Here is a 17874-nt window from a genome sequence, read left to right as displayed (position 1 = left end):
ATAACTTAATGAGATGAATAAAATAAAATAAAAGGAATTTCCTTTTTAATATGATATTTTAAAGAAACGAATTACTCAAATATTTCTTAATAAGTAAAGTTGAATTCTATAAGTTGCGGAATATGTTAATTTTATGCATCATCTATCATAAATATTTTGTTTTACATTAAAGCATACAACAGAAATATGAAGCATCGTCTTATTACTATTTTCATGATCCTCTTATGGATACTTCCATACCCAAGTTCATGTGCTCGAAAGTTTTTTGAATCCTCTATTATTGAAGCACATCGAGAATGAATGATCAAGTATGGAATCAATTATGCAAATAGCTCAGAGATGGAGAATTAGTTACAAATATTCAAAGAGGGATTATAATACATTGAATAGTTCAACAAGGCGGGTAACAAAAGTTATACAATTGGTTTAAATCAATCTTCCGATTTAACTATCGAAGAGTTTATAGCTTCATATACCAGATTCAAAGCTTCAAACAAAGATTCTTACTCCAACGCCAGATCAAATGCACTAGTATTCAACATCAGTGATGATGATCTTCCAACAAATTTAGATTGGAGAGAGAAAGGAGTTGTTAAGGAGGTTAAGAAGCAAGGAGGATGCGGTAATACAAGTATTAACCCTATTGCTTAAGATTTTTTTTAGAAATTATTATTTTAATTTAAACAATGTTTGTGTTGTAGGAGGTTACTGGGCATTTGTAACTGTGGCAGCTGTTGATGGTTTTTGGAGTGTAACAAATGGCAGATTGCTGGACTTGTCAGAGCAACAAGTAATTGATTGTGATAGAGGTAGCAATGGATGTATAAGTGGTGATATTGTTAGTGGCTTGAGTTCTCTAATATTAAGCGCTGGTATTCGTGAAGAATTTGAGTATCCATACAAAGAAGAAAGTGGGACTTGTAAAAATGATTATATGTTTGAAACTGAAGCTTTCATAACTTGTTACAAAATTATACAACCAAATTATGAACAAAATTTACTAAGAGGTGTGATAGAATAACCTGTGGGAGTTAATGTTGCTGCTGGGGATGAATTAAAGAAATACACAGGAGGGCTTTATTAAGGAACATGTGGAACCGAGATAAACCATTCAATTGTTTTAGTTAGTTATGGTATTAGTCAGGAAGGGGTGAAACATTGGAGAATAAACAATTCTTGGAGTAAAGCTTCGGGTGAGATTGGATACATGAGGATAAAAAGAGAAGGTGATGGACCTGAAGGTCATTACAGCATTGCTACTAGGCCTTTTATTCCTTGTATTGATGGGTAACTTTAGTTTCTTTTTATGGCTTCTACTTGTTTTTTTGGTATTGAAATCCAAATATTGGTATTGGTTATTTGTTAAGTGATGACTGAATTAAATTCCAAATATTTGTATTGGTTGTTTGTTTAGTCATGAATCCAAGGTTATCAATTTCTAGTTTTTACCTTGACTCCTTTTGCCTAGGTAAAATCGAAACGTAAAATTGAAGCATAAAATCATAGAATTTATCTCATGTTATAATAATATTAAATTTATATACACGATACACATACAAAATACACGCAAGCGTGTATGAAGGCAAAGGCACGTACGCGCACGCGCGCGCGGGCGCACACACACACACATGTGTGTAATATTGTAAATGCATCAATAATTTAAAATTGTAATTTAATTATAAAGCAAAAATATAGTATATATGCATATAAGAAAGTTGTCATACCCTTAATATTTGTTTGACCTTCATATGCTTTCAAGTGCATTTCTATATCAAATAAATAAGATAGTACAATTGGTAAGGGGGTAAAAGCTTGCAAGTATGAGTTCTCATGTTCAAATCTTACATTTTAACTTTTTTTCTCGTTACTAACGCTATAATGGGGGCATGACTTTGAATCCATGCCCCCTCATATTTATTTATTATTATTATTACTATCTTTTTATATTATTATTATTATTATAATTATTATTATTATTAATTTTTAGTTTATTATTATTATTATTATTAATATTACCATTAGATTTTATATTTTTAAATTATGTTTAGTTTTAAACTTTATTTCTCAATTTTAATCTTAACAGTTATTTTAGATTTTATTTTTAGTTATATCAAGTTTTATATTATTAAGTTATTATTATTATCGATGTAATCCGTTGTGTTAAGTTCAAAACATCAACCTTTTACCAAATCCCTATTATTTATCTTCTAGGTCGTGATAGATATAAGGAAATATGCGATATGATTTAGTGTATCAGTCTCGAAGCAACAATGAATTATCTAAGGTTTTATTATTTATCCTTTAGGTTGTGATAGGTATACAATTCGATGATGTAGCTTACTATGTTAGTTCCGAAGCTTGTTAAAAAATAACTTAAAACATAACTTAATGAGATGAATAAAATAAAATAAAAGGAATTTCCTTTTTAATATGATATTTTAAAGAAACGAATTACTCAAATATTTCTTAATAAGTAAAGTTGAATTCTATAAGTTGCGGAATATGTTAATTTTATGCATCATCTATCATAAATATTTTGTTTTACATTAAAGCATACAACAGAAATATGAAGCTTCGTCTTATTACTATTTTCATGATCCTCTTATGGATACTTCCATACCCAAGTTCATGTGCTCGAAAGTTTTTTGAATCCTCTGTTATTGAAGCACATCGAGAATGAATGATCAAGTATGGAATCAATTATGCAAATAGCTCAGAGATGGAGAATTAGTTACAAATATTCAAAGAGGGATTATAATACATTGAATAGTTCAACAAGGCGGGTAACAAAAGTTATACAATTGGTTTAAATCAATCTTCCGATTTAACTATCGAAGAGTTTATAGCTTCATATACCGGATTCAAAGCTTCAAACAAATATTCTTACTCCAACGCCAGATCAAATGCACTAGTATTCAACATCAGTGATGATGATCTTCCAACAAATTTAGATTGGAGAGAGAAAGGAGTTTTTAAGGAGGTTAAGCAGCAAGGAGGATGCGGTAATACAAGTATTAACCCTATTGCTTAAGATTTTTTTTAGAAATTATTATTTTAATTTAAACAATGTTTGTGTTGTAGGAGGTTACTGGGCATTTGTAACTGTGGCAGCTGTTGATGGTTTTTGGAGTGTAACAAATGGCAGATTGCTGGACTTGTCAGAGCAACAAGTAATTGATTGTGATAGAAGTAGCAATGGATGTATAAGTGGTGATATTGTTAGTGGCTTGAGTTCTCTAATATTAAGCGATGGTATTCGTGAAGAATTTGAGTATCCATACAAAGAAGAAAGTGGGACTTGTAAAAATGATTATATGTTTGAAACTGAAGCTATCATAACTTGTTACAAAATTATACAACCAAATTATGAACAAAATTTACTAAGAGGTGTGATAGAATAACCTGTGGGAGTTAATGTTGCTGCTGGGGATGAATTAAAGAAATACACAGGAGGGCTTTATTAAGGAACATGTGGAACCGAGATAAACCATTCAATTGTTATAGTTAGTTATGGTATTAGTCAGGAAGGGGTGAAACATTGGAGAATAAAAAATTCTTGGAGTAAAGCTTCGGGTGAGATTGGATACATGAGGATAAAAAGAGAAGGTGATGGACCTGAAGGTCATTGCAGCATTGCTACTAGGCCTTTTATTCCTTGTATTGATGGGTAACTTTAGTTTCTTTTTATGGCTTCTACTTGTTTTTTTGGTATTGAAATCCAAATATTGGTATTGGTTATTTGTTAAGTGATGACTGAATTAAATTCCAAATATGTGTATTGGTTGTTTGTTTAGTCATGAATCCAAGGTTATCAATTTCTAGTTTTTACCTTGACGCCTTTTGCCTAGGTAAAATCGAAACGAAAAATTGAAGCATAAAATCATAGTATTTATCTCATGTTATAATAATATTAAATTTATATACACGAAACACATACAAAATACACGCAAGCGCGTATGAAGGCAAAAGCACGTGCGCGCACGCGCGCGCACGGGCGCACACACACACATATGTGTGTGTAATATTGTAAATGCATCAATAATTTAAAATTGTAATTTAATTATAACGCAAAAATATAGTATATATGCATATAAGAAAGTTGTCATACCCTAAATATTTGTTTGACCTTCATATGCTTTCAAGTGCATTTCTATATCCAATAAACAAGATAGTACAATTGGTAAGGGGGTAAAAGCTTGCAAGTATGAGTTCTCATGTTCAAATCCTACGTTTTAACTTTTTTTCTCGTTACTAACGCTATAATGGGGGCATGACTTTGAATCCATGCCCCCTCATATTTATTTATTATTATTATTACTATCTTTTTATATTATGTTATTTTAGATTTTATTTTTAGTTATATCAAGTTTTATATTATTAAGTTATTATTATTATCGATGTAATCCGTTGTGTTAAGTTCAAAACATCAACCTTTTACCAAATCCCTATTATCTATCTTCTAGGTCATGATAGATATAAGGAAATATGCGATATGATTCAGTGTATCAGTCTCGAAGCAACAATGAATTATCTAAGGTTTTATTATTTATCCTTTAGGTTGTGATAGGTATACAATTCGATGATGTAGCTTACTATGTTAGTTCCGAAGCTTGTTAAAAAATAACTTAAAACATAACTTAATGAGATGAATAAAATAAAATAAAAGGAATTTCCTTTTTAATATGATATTTTAAAGAAACGAATTACTCAAATATTTCTTAATAAGTAAAGTTGAATTCTATAAGTTGCGGAATATGTTAATTTTATGCATCATCTATCATAAATATTTTTGTGAGATTTTGGATCGAACTCTAGTATGGCCGAAGGGTAGCTTCTTGGTTCGACAGGGTTAAGCATGAAGTCGAAGGTTGTTCACATGCTTGTGTCGAAGATGCTAGGGTTGTTAGCATGTTAAATTAGGTTTTAGTGTTTAAACCCTAATTTGTTAAGTTAGCTTGTTTATTAAGTTGACTTGTGTAATGGGCCTTGTGGAAAAAGCCCATTAGTTAGTATGTTAGGTTTTATTATAAATAGCATACTAGTCTCTCATCATTGCTAAGCTGCAAATCCTAATTTAGGGTGAGAGAGGTTATTTGTTATTCTTGTAAACTTGTAATCTTGTTTTAAGAGAAAGTAAAAGAATAGCAGTTATAACCAATTCTTGTGTTCTTATTCTTCTCCCCTATAATTCCCTATTATACTTTGTTCTTGGCATTGAATTCACAACAAATTGGTGCGGTGAGCGTGGAGAAGATGACTTCAACAAAGTATGAGATTGAAAAGTTCACCGGAGTGAATGATTTCGGCCTGTGGCGCTTGAAGATGAAAGCCCTACTGGTTCAGCAGGGGTGTTTGGAAGCGTTGAAGGGAGAGGCAGCCATGAATGCAGAATTGACGGCAGCGGAGAAGAAGAATATGATCGAGAAAGCACACAGCGTAATTTATGGTGGAGCCTTGGGTGAAGATGGTAAAGCAGTAATCGAAGGATATGTCGACTCTGATTATGCAGGTTGTATGGATTCCAGAAAATCTATTTCTGGATATGTTTTCACTATGTTTGGCACTGCAATTAGTTGGAAAGCAACACTTCAGAAGGTTGTTGCTCTATCAACCACTGAAGCGGAGTTCATTGCATTAACTGAAGCTGTGAAAGAAGCATTGTGGCTTGAAGGTTTTGCGAAGGAGCTGAAACTTCAAGGTCGAGGTATCACTGTTAAATGTGATAGTCAAAGTGCAATACACCTGTCGAAGAATTCAGCCTATCATGAGCGAACTAAGCACATTGATGTGAGGCTGCATTTCGTCAGAGGAGTAATCGAGCGTGGAGAAGTCCAAGTGCTGAAGGTTTCGACTGAAGACAATGCTGCTGATATGATCACCAAGACATTGCCGAGTTGCAAGTTTTTCCACTGTATGCAGTTGATAAAGCTGCATGAAGAAAGATAGTCTGTTCCTTGACGTTGTAGAGTTAGGTCCAAGGTGGAGATTTGTGAGATTTTGGATCGAACTCTAGTATGGCCGAAGGGTAGCTTCTTGGTTCGACAGGGTTAAGCATGAAGTCGAAGGTTGTTCACATGCTTGTGTCGAAGATGCTAGGGTTGTTAGCATGTTAAATTAGGTTTTAGTGTTTAAACCCTAATTTGTTAAGTTAGCTTGTTTATTAAGTTGACTTGTGTAATGGGCCTTGTGGAAAAAGCCCATTAGTTAGTATGTTAGGTTTTATTATAAATAGCATACTAGTCTCTCATCATTGCTAAGCTGCAAATCCTAATTTAGGGTGAGAGAGGTTATTTGTTATTCTTGTAAACTTGTAATCTTGTTTTAAGAGAAAGTAAAAGAATAGCAGTTATAACCAATTCTTGTGTTCTTATTCTTCTCCCCTATAATTCCCTATTATACTTTGTTATTGGTATCGTTTTTCACAACAATTTTGTTTTACATTAAAGCATACAACAGAAATATGAAGCATCGTCTTATTAGTATTTTCATGATCCTCTTATGGATACTTCCATACCCAAGTTCATATGCTCGAAAGTTTTTTGAATCCTCTGTTATTGAAGCACATCGAGAATGAATGATCAAGTATGGAATCAATTATGCAAATAGCTCAGAGATGGAGAATTAGTTACAAATATTCAAAGAGGGATTATAATACATTGAATAGTTCAACAAGGCGGGTAACAAAAGTTATACAATTGGTTTAAATCAATCTTCCGATTTAACTATCGAAGAGTTTATAGCTTCATATACCAGATTCAAAGCTTCAAACAAAGATTCTTACTCCAACGCCAGATCAAATGCACTAGTATTCAACATCAGTGATGATGATCTTCCAACAAATTTAGATTGGAGAGAGAAAGGAGTTGTTAAGGAGGTTAAGCAGCAAGGAGGATGCGGTAATACAAGTATTAACCCTATTGCTTAAGATTTTTTTTAGAAATTATTATTTTAATTTAAACAATGTTTGTGTTGTAGGAGGTTACTGGGCATTTGTAACTGTGGCAGCTGTTGATGGTTTTTGGAGTGTAACAAATGGCAGATTGCTGGACTTGTCAGAGCAATAAGTAATTGATTGTGATAGAGGTAGCAATGGATGTATAAGTGGTGATATTGTTAGTGGCTTGAGTTCTCTAATATTAAGCGATGGTATTCGTGAAGAATTTGAGTATCCATACAAAGAAGAAAGTGGGACTTGTAAAAATGATTATATGTTTGAAACTGAAGCTTTCATAACTTGTTACAAAATTATACAACCAAATTATGAACAAAATTTACTAAGAGGTGTGACAGAATAACCTGTGGGAGTTAATGTTGCTGCTGGGGATGAATTAAAGAAATACACAGGAGGGCTTTATTAAGGAACATGTGGAACCGAGATAAACCATTCAATTGTTATAGTTAGTTATGGTATTAGTCAGGAAGGGGTGAAACATTGGAGAATAAAAAATTCTTGGAGTAAAGCTTCGGGTGAGATTGGATACATGAGGATAAAAAGAGAAGGTGATGGACCTGAAGGTCATTGCAGCATTGCTACTAGGCCTTTTATTCCTTGTATTGATGGGTAACTTTAGTTTCTTTTTATGGCTTCTACTTGTTTTTTTGGTATTGAAATCCATATATTGGTATTGGTTATTTGTTAAGTGATGACTGAATTAAATTCCAAATATGTGTATTGGTTGTTTGTTTAGTCATGAATCCAAGGTTATCAATTTCTAGTTTTTACCTTGACGCCTTTTGCCTAGGTAAAATCGAAACGAAAAATTGAAGCATAAAATCATAGTATTTATCTCATGTTATAATAATATTAAATTTATATACACGAAACACATACAAAATACATGCAAGCGCGTATGAAGGCAAAAGCACGTGCGCGCACGCGCGCGCACGCGCGCACACACACACATATGTGTGTGTAATATTGTAAATGCATCAATAATTTAAAATTGTAATTTAATTATAACGCAAAAATATAGTATATATGCATATAAGAAAGTTGTCATACCCTAAATATTTGTTTGACCTTCATATGCTTTCAAGTGCATTTCTATATCCAATAAACAAGATAGTACAATTGGTAAGGGGGTAAAAGCTTGCAAGTATGAGTTCTCATGTTCAAATCCTACGTTTTAACTTTTTTTCTCGTTACTAACGCTATAATGGGGGCATGACTTTGAATCCATGCCCCCTCATATTTAGTTATTATTATTATTACTATCTTTTTATATTATGTTATTTTAGATTTTATTTTTAGTTATATCAAGTTTTATATTATTAAGTTATTATTATTATCGATGTAATCCGTTGTGTTAAGTTCAAAACATCAACCTTTTACCAAATCCCTATTATCTATCTTCTAGGTCATGATAGATATAAGGAAATATGCGATATGATTCAGTGTATCAGTCTCGAAGCAACAATGAATTATCTAAGGTTTTATTATTTATCCTTTAGGTTGTGATAGGTATACAATTCGATGATGTAGCTTACTATGTTAGTTCCGAAGCTTGTTAAAAAATAACTTAAAACATAACTTAATGAGATGAATAAAATAAAATAAAAGGAATTTCCTTTTTAATATGATATTTTAAAGAAACGAATTACTCAAATATTTCTTAATAAGTAAAGTTGAATTCTATAAGTTGCGGAATATGTTAATTTTATGCATCATCTATCATAAATATTTTTGTGAGATTTTGGATCGAACTCTAGTATGGCCGAAGGGTAGCTTCTTGGTTCGACAGGGTTAAGCATGAAGTCGAAGGTTGTTCACATGCTTGTGTCGAAGATGCTAGGGTTGTTAGCATGTTAAATTAGGTTTTAGTGTTTAAACCCTAATTTGTTAAGTTAGCTTGTTTATTAAGTTGACTTGTGTAATGGGCCTTGTGGAAAAAGCCCATTAGTTAGTATGTTAGGTTTTATTATAAATAGCATACTAGTCTCTCATCATTGCTAAGCTGCAAATCCTAATTTAGGGTGAGAGAGGTTATTTGTTATTCTTGTAAACTTGTAATCTTGTTTTAAGAGAAAGTAAAAGAATAGCAGTTATAACCAATTCTTGTGTTCTTATTCTTCTCCCCTATAATTCCCTATTATACTTTGTTCTTGGCATTGAATTCACAACAAATTGGTGCGGTGAGCGTGGAGAAGATGACTTCAACAAAGTATGAGATTGAAAAGTTCACCGGAGTGAATGATTTCGGCCTGTGGCGCTTGAAGATGAAAGCCCTACTGGTTCAGCAGGGGTGTTTGGAAGCGTTGAAGGGAGAGGCAGCCATGAATGCAGAATTGACGGCAGCGGAGAAGAAGAATATGATGGAGAAAGCACACAGCGTAATTTATGGTGGAGCCTTGGGTGAAGATGGTAAAGCAGTAATCGAAGGATATGTCGACTCTGATTATGCAGGTTGTATGGATTCCAGAAAATCTATTTCTGGATATGTTTTCACTATGTTTGGCACTGCAATTAGTTGGAAAGCAACACTTCAGAAGGTTGTTGCTCTATCAACCACTGAAGCGGAGTTCATTGCATTAACTGAAGCTGTGAAAGAAGCATTGTGGCTTGAAGGTTTTGCGAAGGAGCTGAAACTTCAAGGTCGAGGTATCACTGTTAAATGTGATAGTCAAAGTGCAATACACCTGTCGAAGAATTCAGCCTATCATGAGCGAACTAAGCACATTGATGTGAGGCTGCATTTCGTCAGAGGAGTAATCGAGCGTGGAGAAGTCCAAGTGCTGAAGGTTTCGACTGAAGACAATGCTGCTGATATGATCACCAAGACATTGCCGAGTTGCAAGTTTTTCCACTGTATGCAGTTGATAAAGCTGCATGAAGAAAGATAGTCTGTTCCTTGACGTTGTAGAGTTAGGTCCAAGGTGGAGATTTGTGAGATTTTGGATCGAACTCTAGTATGGCCGAAGGGTAGCTTCTTGGTTCGACAGGGTTAAGCATGAAGTCGAAGGTTGTTCACATGCTTGTGTCGAAGATGCTAGGGTTGTTAGCATGTTAAATTAGGTTTTAGTGTTTAAACCCTAATTTGTTAAGTTAGCTTGTTTATTAAGTTGACTTGTGTAATGGGCCTTGTGGAAAAAGCCCATTAGTTAGTATGTTAGGTTTTATTATAAATAGCATACTAGTCTCTCATCATTGCTAAGCTGCAAATCCTAATTTAGGGTGAGAGAGGTTATTTGTTATTCTTGTAAACTTGTAATCTTGTTTTAAGAGAAAGTAAAAGAATAGCAGTTATAACCAATTCTTGTGTTCTTATTCTTCTCCCCTATAATTCCCTATTATACTTTGTTATTGGTATCGTTTTTCACAACAATTTTGTTTTACATTAAAGCATACAACAGAAATATGAAGCATCGTCTTATTAGTATTTTCATGATCCTCTTATGGATACTTCCATACCCAAGTTCATATGCTCGAAAGTTTTTTGAATCCTCTGTTATTGAAGCACATCGAGAATGAATGATCAAGTATGGAATCAATTATGCAAATAGCTCAGAGATGGAGAATTAGTTACAAATATTCAAAGAGGGATTATAATACATTGAATAGTTCAACAAGGCGGGTAACAAAAGTTATACAATTGGTTTAAATCAATCTTCCGATTTAACTATCGAAGAGTTTATAGCTTCATATACCAGATTCAAAGCTTCAAACAAAGATTCTTACTCCAACGCCAGATCAAATGCACTAGTATTCAACATCAGTGATGATGATCTTCCAACAAATTTAGATTGGAGAGAGAAAGGAGTTGTTAAGGAGGTTAAGCAGCAAGGAGGATGCGGTAATACAAGTATTAACCCTATTGCTTAAGATTTTTTTTAGAAATTATTATTTTAATTTAAACAATGTTTGTGTTGTAGGAGGTTACTGGGCATTTGTAACTGTGGCAGCTGTTGATGGTTTTTGGAGTGTAACAAATGGCAGATTGCTGGACTTGTCAGAGCAATAAGTAATTGATTGTGATAGAGGTAGCAATGGATGTATAAGTGGTGATATTGTTAGTGGCTTGAGTTCTCTCATATTAAGCGATGGTATTCGTGAAGAATTTGAGTATCCATACAAAGAAGAAAGTGGGACTTGTAAAAATGATTATATGTTTGAAACTGAAGCTTTCATAACTTGTTACAAAATTATACAACCAAATTATGAACAAAATTTACTAAGAGGTGTGACAGAATAACCTGTGGGAGTTAATGTTGCTGCTGGGGATGAATTAAAGAAATACACAGGAGGGCTTTATTAAGGAACATGTGGAACCGAGATAAACCATTCAATTGTTATAGTTAGTTATGGTATTAGTCAGGAAGGGGTGAAACATTGGAGAATAAAAAATTCTTGGAGTAAAGCTTCGGGTGAGATTGGATACATGAGGATAAAAAGAGAAGGTGATGGACCTGAAGGTCATTGCAGCATTGCTACTAGGCCTTTTATTCCTTGTATTGATGGGTAACTTTAGTTTCTTTTTATGGCTTCTACTTGTTTTTTTGGTATTGAAATCCATATATTGGTATTGGTTATTTGTTAAGTGATGACTGAATTAAATTCCAAATATTTGTATTGGTGGTTTGTTTAGTCATGAATCCAAGGTTATCAATTTCTAGTTTTTACCTTGACTCCTTTTGCCTAGGTAAAATCGAAACGTAAAATTGAAGCATAAAATCATAGAATTTATCTCATGTTATAATAATATTAAATTTATATACACGATACACGTACAAAATACACGCAAGCACGTATGAAGGCAAACGCACGTGCGCGCACGCGCGCGCGGGCGCACACACACACACACATGTGTGTGTGTGAGTGTAATATTGTAAATGCATCAATAATTTAAAATTGTAATTTAATTATAAAGCAAAAATATAGTATATATGCATATAAGAAAGTTGTCATACCCTAAATATTTGTTTGACCTTCATATGCTTTCAAGTGCATTTCTATATCAAATAAACAAGATAGTACAATTGGTAAGGGGGTAAAAGCTTGCAAGTATGAGTTCTCATGTTCAAATCCTACGTTTTAACTTTTTTCCTCGTTACTAACGCTATAATGGGGGCATGACTTTGAATTCATGCCCCCTCATATTTATTTATTATTATTATTACTATCTTTTTATATTATTATTTTTATAATTATTATTATTATTAATTTTTAGTTTATTATTATTATTATTAATATTACCATTAGATTTTATATTTTTAAATTATGTTTAGTTTTAAACTTTATTTCTCAATTTTAATCTTAACAGTTATTTTAGATTTTATTTTTAGTTATATCAAGTTTTATATTATTAAGTTATTATTATTATCGATGTAATCCGTTGTGTTAAGTTCAAAACATCAACCTTTTACCAAATCCCTATTATCTATCTTCTAGGTCGTGATAGATATAAGGAAATATGCGATATGATTCAGTGTATCAGTCTCGAAGCAACAATAAATTATCTAAGCTTTTATTATTTATCCTTTAGGTTGTGATAGGTATACAATTCGATGATGTAGCTTACTATGTTAGTTCCGAAGCTTGTTAAAAAATAACTTAAAACATAACTTAATGAGATGAATAAAATAAAATAAAAGGAATTTCCTTTTTAATATGATATTTTAAAGAAACGAATTACTCAAATATTTCTTAATAAGTAAAGTTGAATTCTATAAGTTGCGGAATATGTTAATTTTATGCATCATCTATCATAAATATTTTGTTTTACATTAAAGCATACAACAGAAATATGAAGCATCGTCTTATTACTATTTTCATGATCCTCTTATGGATACTTCCATACCCAAGTTCATGTGCTCGAAAGTTTTTTGAATCCTCTGTTATTGAAGCACATCGAGAATGAATGATCATGTATGGAATCAATTATGCAAATAGCTCAGAGATGGAGAATTAGTTACAAATATTCAAAGAGGGATTATAATACATTGAATAGCTCAACAAGGCGGGTAACAAAAGTTATACAATTGGTTTAAATCAATCATCCGATTTAACTACCGAAGAGTTTATCGCTTCATATACCGGATTCAAAGCTTCAAACAAAGATTCTTACTCCAATGCCAGATCAAATGCACTAGTATTCAACATCAGTGATGATGATCTTCCAACAAATTTAGATTGGAGAGAGAAAGGAGTTGTTAAGGAGGTTAAGCAGCAAGGAGGATGCGGTAATACAAGTATTAACCCTATTGCTTAAGATTTTTTTTAGAAATTATTATTTTAATTTAAACAATGTTTATGTTGTAGGAGGTTACTGGGCATTTGTAACTGTGGCAGCTGTTGACGGTTTTTGGAGTGTAACAAATGGCAGATTGCTGGACTTTTTTGAGCAACAAGTAATTGATTGTGATAGAGGTAGCAATGGATGTATAAGTGGTGATATTGTTAGTGGCTTGAGTTCTCTAATATTAAGCGATGGTATTCGTGAAGAATTTGAGTATCCATACAAAGAAGAAAGTGGGACTTGTAAAAATGATTATATGTTTGAAACTGAAGCTTTCATAACTTGTTACAAAATTATACAACCAAATTATGAACAAAATTTACTAAGAGGTGTGATAGAATAACCTGTGGGAGTTAATGTTGCTGCTGGGGATGAATTAAAGAAATACACAGGAGGGCTTTATTCAGGAACATGTGGAACCGAGATAAACTATTCAATTGTTATAGTTAGTTATGGTATTAGTCAGGAAGGGGTGAAATATTGGAGAATAAAAAATTCTTGGAGTAAAGCTTGGGGTGAGATTGGATACATGAGGATAAAAAGAGAAGGTCATGGACCTGAAGGTCATGGCAGCATTGCTACTAGGCCTTTTATTCCTTGTATTGTTGGGTAACTTTAGTTTCTTTTTATGGCTTCTGAAGGATAGTAAAACACTTAGAAAGGGGGGGTTTGAATAAGTGTAGCTTTAAAAACTTGGCAGATAAAAATAAATTGCACAGTTATTTTTATCCTGGTTCGTTGTTAACTAAACTACTCCAGTCCACCCCCGTAGAGATGATTTACCTCAACTGAGGATTTAATCCACTAATCGCACGGATTACAATGGTTCTCCACTTAGTCAGCAACTAAGTCTTCCAGAGTCTTCTGATCACACACTGATCACTCCAGGAACAACTGCTTAGATACCCTCTAAGACTTTTCTAGAGTATACTGATCCACACGATCACTCTAGTTACAACCTGCTTAGATAACCTCTAAGACTTCCTAGAGTATTCTGATCCACACGATCACTCTAGTTCCTTACAACTTAATGTAATCAATTCTAAGAGTATTACAATTGCTTCTTAAAAGCGATAATCACAAACTGTGATATTTCTCTTAACGTTTAAGCTTAATCTCACTAATATATTACAACAGCAATGTAGTGAGCTTTGATGAAGATGAAGATTCTGAGCTTTGATTTGAACAGAGTTTCAGCAAGTTAATAGGCGTTATTTTTGTTCAGGATCGTTAACCTTGCTTCTCATCAGAACTTCATATTTATAGGCGTTGGAGAAGATGACCGTTGAGTGCATTTAATGCTTTGCGTGTTCCGTACAGCATCGCATTTAATGTTATACGCTTTTGTCAACTACCTCGAGCCTTGTTCACGCTGTGTCTACTGACGTAGCCTTTAGTAGCTTTTAACGTTCCTTTTGTCAGTCAGCGTAGCTTGCCACTTGTACTTCCTTCTGATCTGATGTTTGTGAATACAACGTTTGAATATCATCAGAGTCAAATAGCTTGGTGCAAAGCATCTTCTGATCTTCTGACCTTGAAGTGCTTCTGAGCGTGATACCATCAGAACTTCAGTGCTTCTGTTCTCTTGTTCTTCTGATGCTTCCATAGACCCATGTTCTGATTCTGCTTCGACCATCTTCTGATGTCTTGCCAGACCATGTTCTGATGTTGCATGCTGAACCATTTGAGACAAAGCTTCTGAGCGCTGAATTATGCATACTCTTTATATATTTCCTGAAAAGGAAATTGCATTGGATTAGAGTACCATATTATCTTAAGCAAAATTTATATTATTGTTATCATCAAAACTAAGATAATTGATCAGAACAAATCTTGTTCTAACAATCTCCCCCTTTTTGATGATGACAAAAACATATATAAATGATATGAATTTGCGATCAGAAAGAGCAGACGGCAAAAGACAAATTACACAGCTATAGCATAAGCATATGAATATGTCTCCCCCTGAGATTAACAATCTCCCCCTGAGATAAATAATCTCCCCCTGAAATAAATACTCGAAGAACTTTAATAAAAGACTTCCCTGATTATTTCGGTAGAGACGATCACATAAGCTTCTGTCTTTAGAGAATTCATAGCTTCTGACTTCTGCTTCCATTGGACAGCTTCAGAACTAGAATTTCCTTAGATCCCTAGAACACTCACAGCTTCTGATTCCTGCTTCCATCTAGGACAGCTTCAGAACTTGAATTTCTTTGATCTTCTGAACATTCACAGCTTCTGACTTCTGCTTCCATCTAGGACAGCTTCAGAACTTGAATTTCTTTGATCTTCAGAACATTCACAGCTTCTGATTTCTGCTTCCATTTAGGACAGCTTCAGAACTTGAGTTTTCTGGATCTTTAGAACATTCACAGCTTCTGATTTCTGCTTCCCTCGGATAGCTTCAGAGCCTTGAATTTCTACCAACATCACTTCATGCTAGATTTGTATCAGAACATTGTTGAATGTACCAGAGCATCATCAGAGCATCTCTACATCCTGAAATGTTACAGAACAAAAACTAAACGACAAAAGTCAGCATGAACGAGTCAGAACATAAAATGTATATTAGAACACATGATATGTATCAGAGCCATATAGGCTAAAGTAATGTATCAGAGCAAATAGAATTTTGTCAGAACAAATAGACAAATATGGATCAAATTCTATTATCAGTGCTTCTGATTCATTCTTCTTTCTTGCTTCTGATTTCTGAAGCTTGACAGCACTCAGCTTGCTTCAGTTTCCATGAGCTTATTCTTTTTACAGAATAACACTTCTTATGGTTTTGCTTCTTGTGTTTGCTTTGAAGATTCTCTTCACTTCTTTATACCTGCAAAACACTTTAAACCATATAGAACTTGCAGTTCTTGTTAGTAAATGTGTGTGAGCTTTACCCAGCAACTGATAGATTAATCAAATCATTTATCATTTATCTTCTCCCCCTTTTTGTCATAACATCAAAAAGAATATTTCAAAAGATTCAGATGAATAAAACGACAAATAAAATTACTGGAATGTAAAAACAAAGAAACTTTTCATTGATAATCAAAAGATATTACAAAAGGTTCTTATGTTTAACAAGATGAGAAACATTCCTAGCAAATACATAAAAAGTCATCCCAAAAGGAAATGACTACAAAAATTAAAAACAGCACCCTAGCAGGACACACTCTGTGTCAACCCATCAAGAATCCCTGTGGACTCTTGTCTTCCAGACTAGAACCTCCACTGTAGGAGAGATCCAAGAGACCAAAGAGGAAGAGAGGGACAGTTCACAGACAGAGAGCTAATGTTGCAAACGGGGCTTTCCCTTAACATAGAAGTTAAGAATATCATTCTTAACCTCTTCCCATAACTCAAGAAAGTCTTCTGTCTTTGGGTGAAAGTTGATAACAACATCAAAGAAGAGGTCTGACTTGAGAGGTATTAGGAGAGCCATCCCGAGATATGCAGAGATCTGTCGCCTTTGAGTCATAGATCTTCAACAGGCTTAGGATGAACGCTAGGTTTGAGCTAGGATTTTTTAAAAGAAGGAAAAACTTGTTTGAGCAAGAGAAGAAAACGGAAGAGAGAGAGAAATAACTTGATGAGGAATGCAAAGTGAGAGAGATGTAAGAGGGAAAAGAAATGTTTGAAGAATATAAAAAGAAAAAAAACTGAAAGAGAGTAAATGATGAAAAGCATTTAATGTTACGTGATGTGAGGAGAGATAATAAAGACAAATGAGGTGACTAGCACAGTTACCTATGGTCGGCGTCCCTTCAACTGCACGCGCGCTTATCCATGAATAGTAACGACAGGTTTACCATCCCGAGATAAAACGTTACAGCTGTTTTGCTTTAAAAGAGGTTCTGAATCAACTTAGACAATGAAACGTTAGTAATAACTGAATCATAATTTCTAAAAGATTTCAATCAGAACTTCTGATTAAAAAAAATAATCCACTTTCATTTCAGAAGATACTCATACATAAGAACTTCTCATCTTCTCATTCTGGGCATAAATCCATACTGATGTTCTTCAGAATGAACTTAAGCCTATCTTCAGCCAGGGGTTTTGTAAAGATATCAGCCCATTGATGGTCTGTATCAACAAAGTTTAAAGATATAACACCCTTCTGAACATAGTCCCTTATGAAATGATGTTTAATCTCAATATGTTTAGCCTTTGAATGAAGAATAGGATTCTTAGATAAACATATAGCAGAAGTATTATCACAGAATATAGGAATGTTACTCTCATATATCTGATAATCTTCTAACTGACTCTTCATCCAGAGCATCTGTGTGCTGCAACCAGCAGCAGCGACATATTCTGCTTCTGTTGTTGATAGAGCGATAGTTGCTTGCTTCTTGCTATACCAGGAGATCAAATGACTTCCAAGAAATTGACAACTTCCTGAAGTACTCTTTCTTTCAATTCTGTCTCCAGCATAGTCAGCATCGCAGAATCCTACTAAGTTGTATTCTTTAGATTTTCTGTAAACTAAGCCAACATTAGTAGTACCTTTCAGATACCTTAGAATTCTCTTAACAGCAGTTAAATGAGATTCTCTAGGATCTGATTGGAATCTAGCACACAAACAAACACTGAACAGAATGTCAGGTCTAGAAGCAGTCAAATATAGAAGAGATCC

The 17874-nt window shown here is 33.7% G+C and overlaps 1 protein-coding gene across 1 annotated transcript; it reads left to right on the top strand.

Moving 5' to 3' along the window:
• The first annotated feature begins 296 nt into the window (after positions 1-296).
• Positions 297-10958, top strand: LOC131624081 (uncharacterized). Its single transcript, XM_058895068.1, has 12 exons — positions 297-308; positions 391-622; positions 702-1007; positions 1125-1287; positions 2899-3002; positions 3082-3387; positions 3505-3667; positions 6754-6896; positions 6976-7051; positions 7415-7561; positions 10648-10790; positions 10870-10958. The coding sequence occupies exons 1-12, from the start codon at positions 297-299 to the stop codon at positions 10956-10958; spliced, it is 1884 nt and encodes a 627-aa protein (XP_058751051.1).
• The last annotated feature ends 6916 nt before the right edge of the window (positions 10959-17874 follow it).

Source organism: Vicia villosa, unplaced genomic scaffold (genome assembly GCF_029867415.1).
Source record: "Vicia villosa cultivar HV-30 ecotype Madison, WI unplaced genomic scaffold, Vvil1.0 ctg.000101F_1_1_3, whole genome shotgun sequence".
Classification (NCBI taxonomy): Eukaryota; Viridiplantae; Streptophyta; class Magnoliopsida; order Fabales; family Fabaceae; genus Vicia; species Vicia villosa.
The sequence above is the reverse complement of the archived record's forward strand: the minus strand, read 5'-3'. Positions and strand labels throughout refer to the sequence as shown.

Excerpts from the sequence above, each read along its gene's own strand:
- LOC131624081 (XM_058895068.1), top strand. Across the intron at positions 1,008-1,124 it reads TGAACAAAATTTACTAAGAG|TTAGTTATGGTATTAGTCAG; the intron begins GTGTGATAGAAT and ends CAATTGTTTTAG. Across the intron at positions 3,003-3,081 it reads TAAGCAGCAAGGAGGATGCG|GAGGTTACTGGGCATTTGTA; the intron begins GTAATACAAGTA and ends TTTGTGTTGTAG.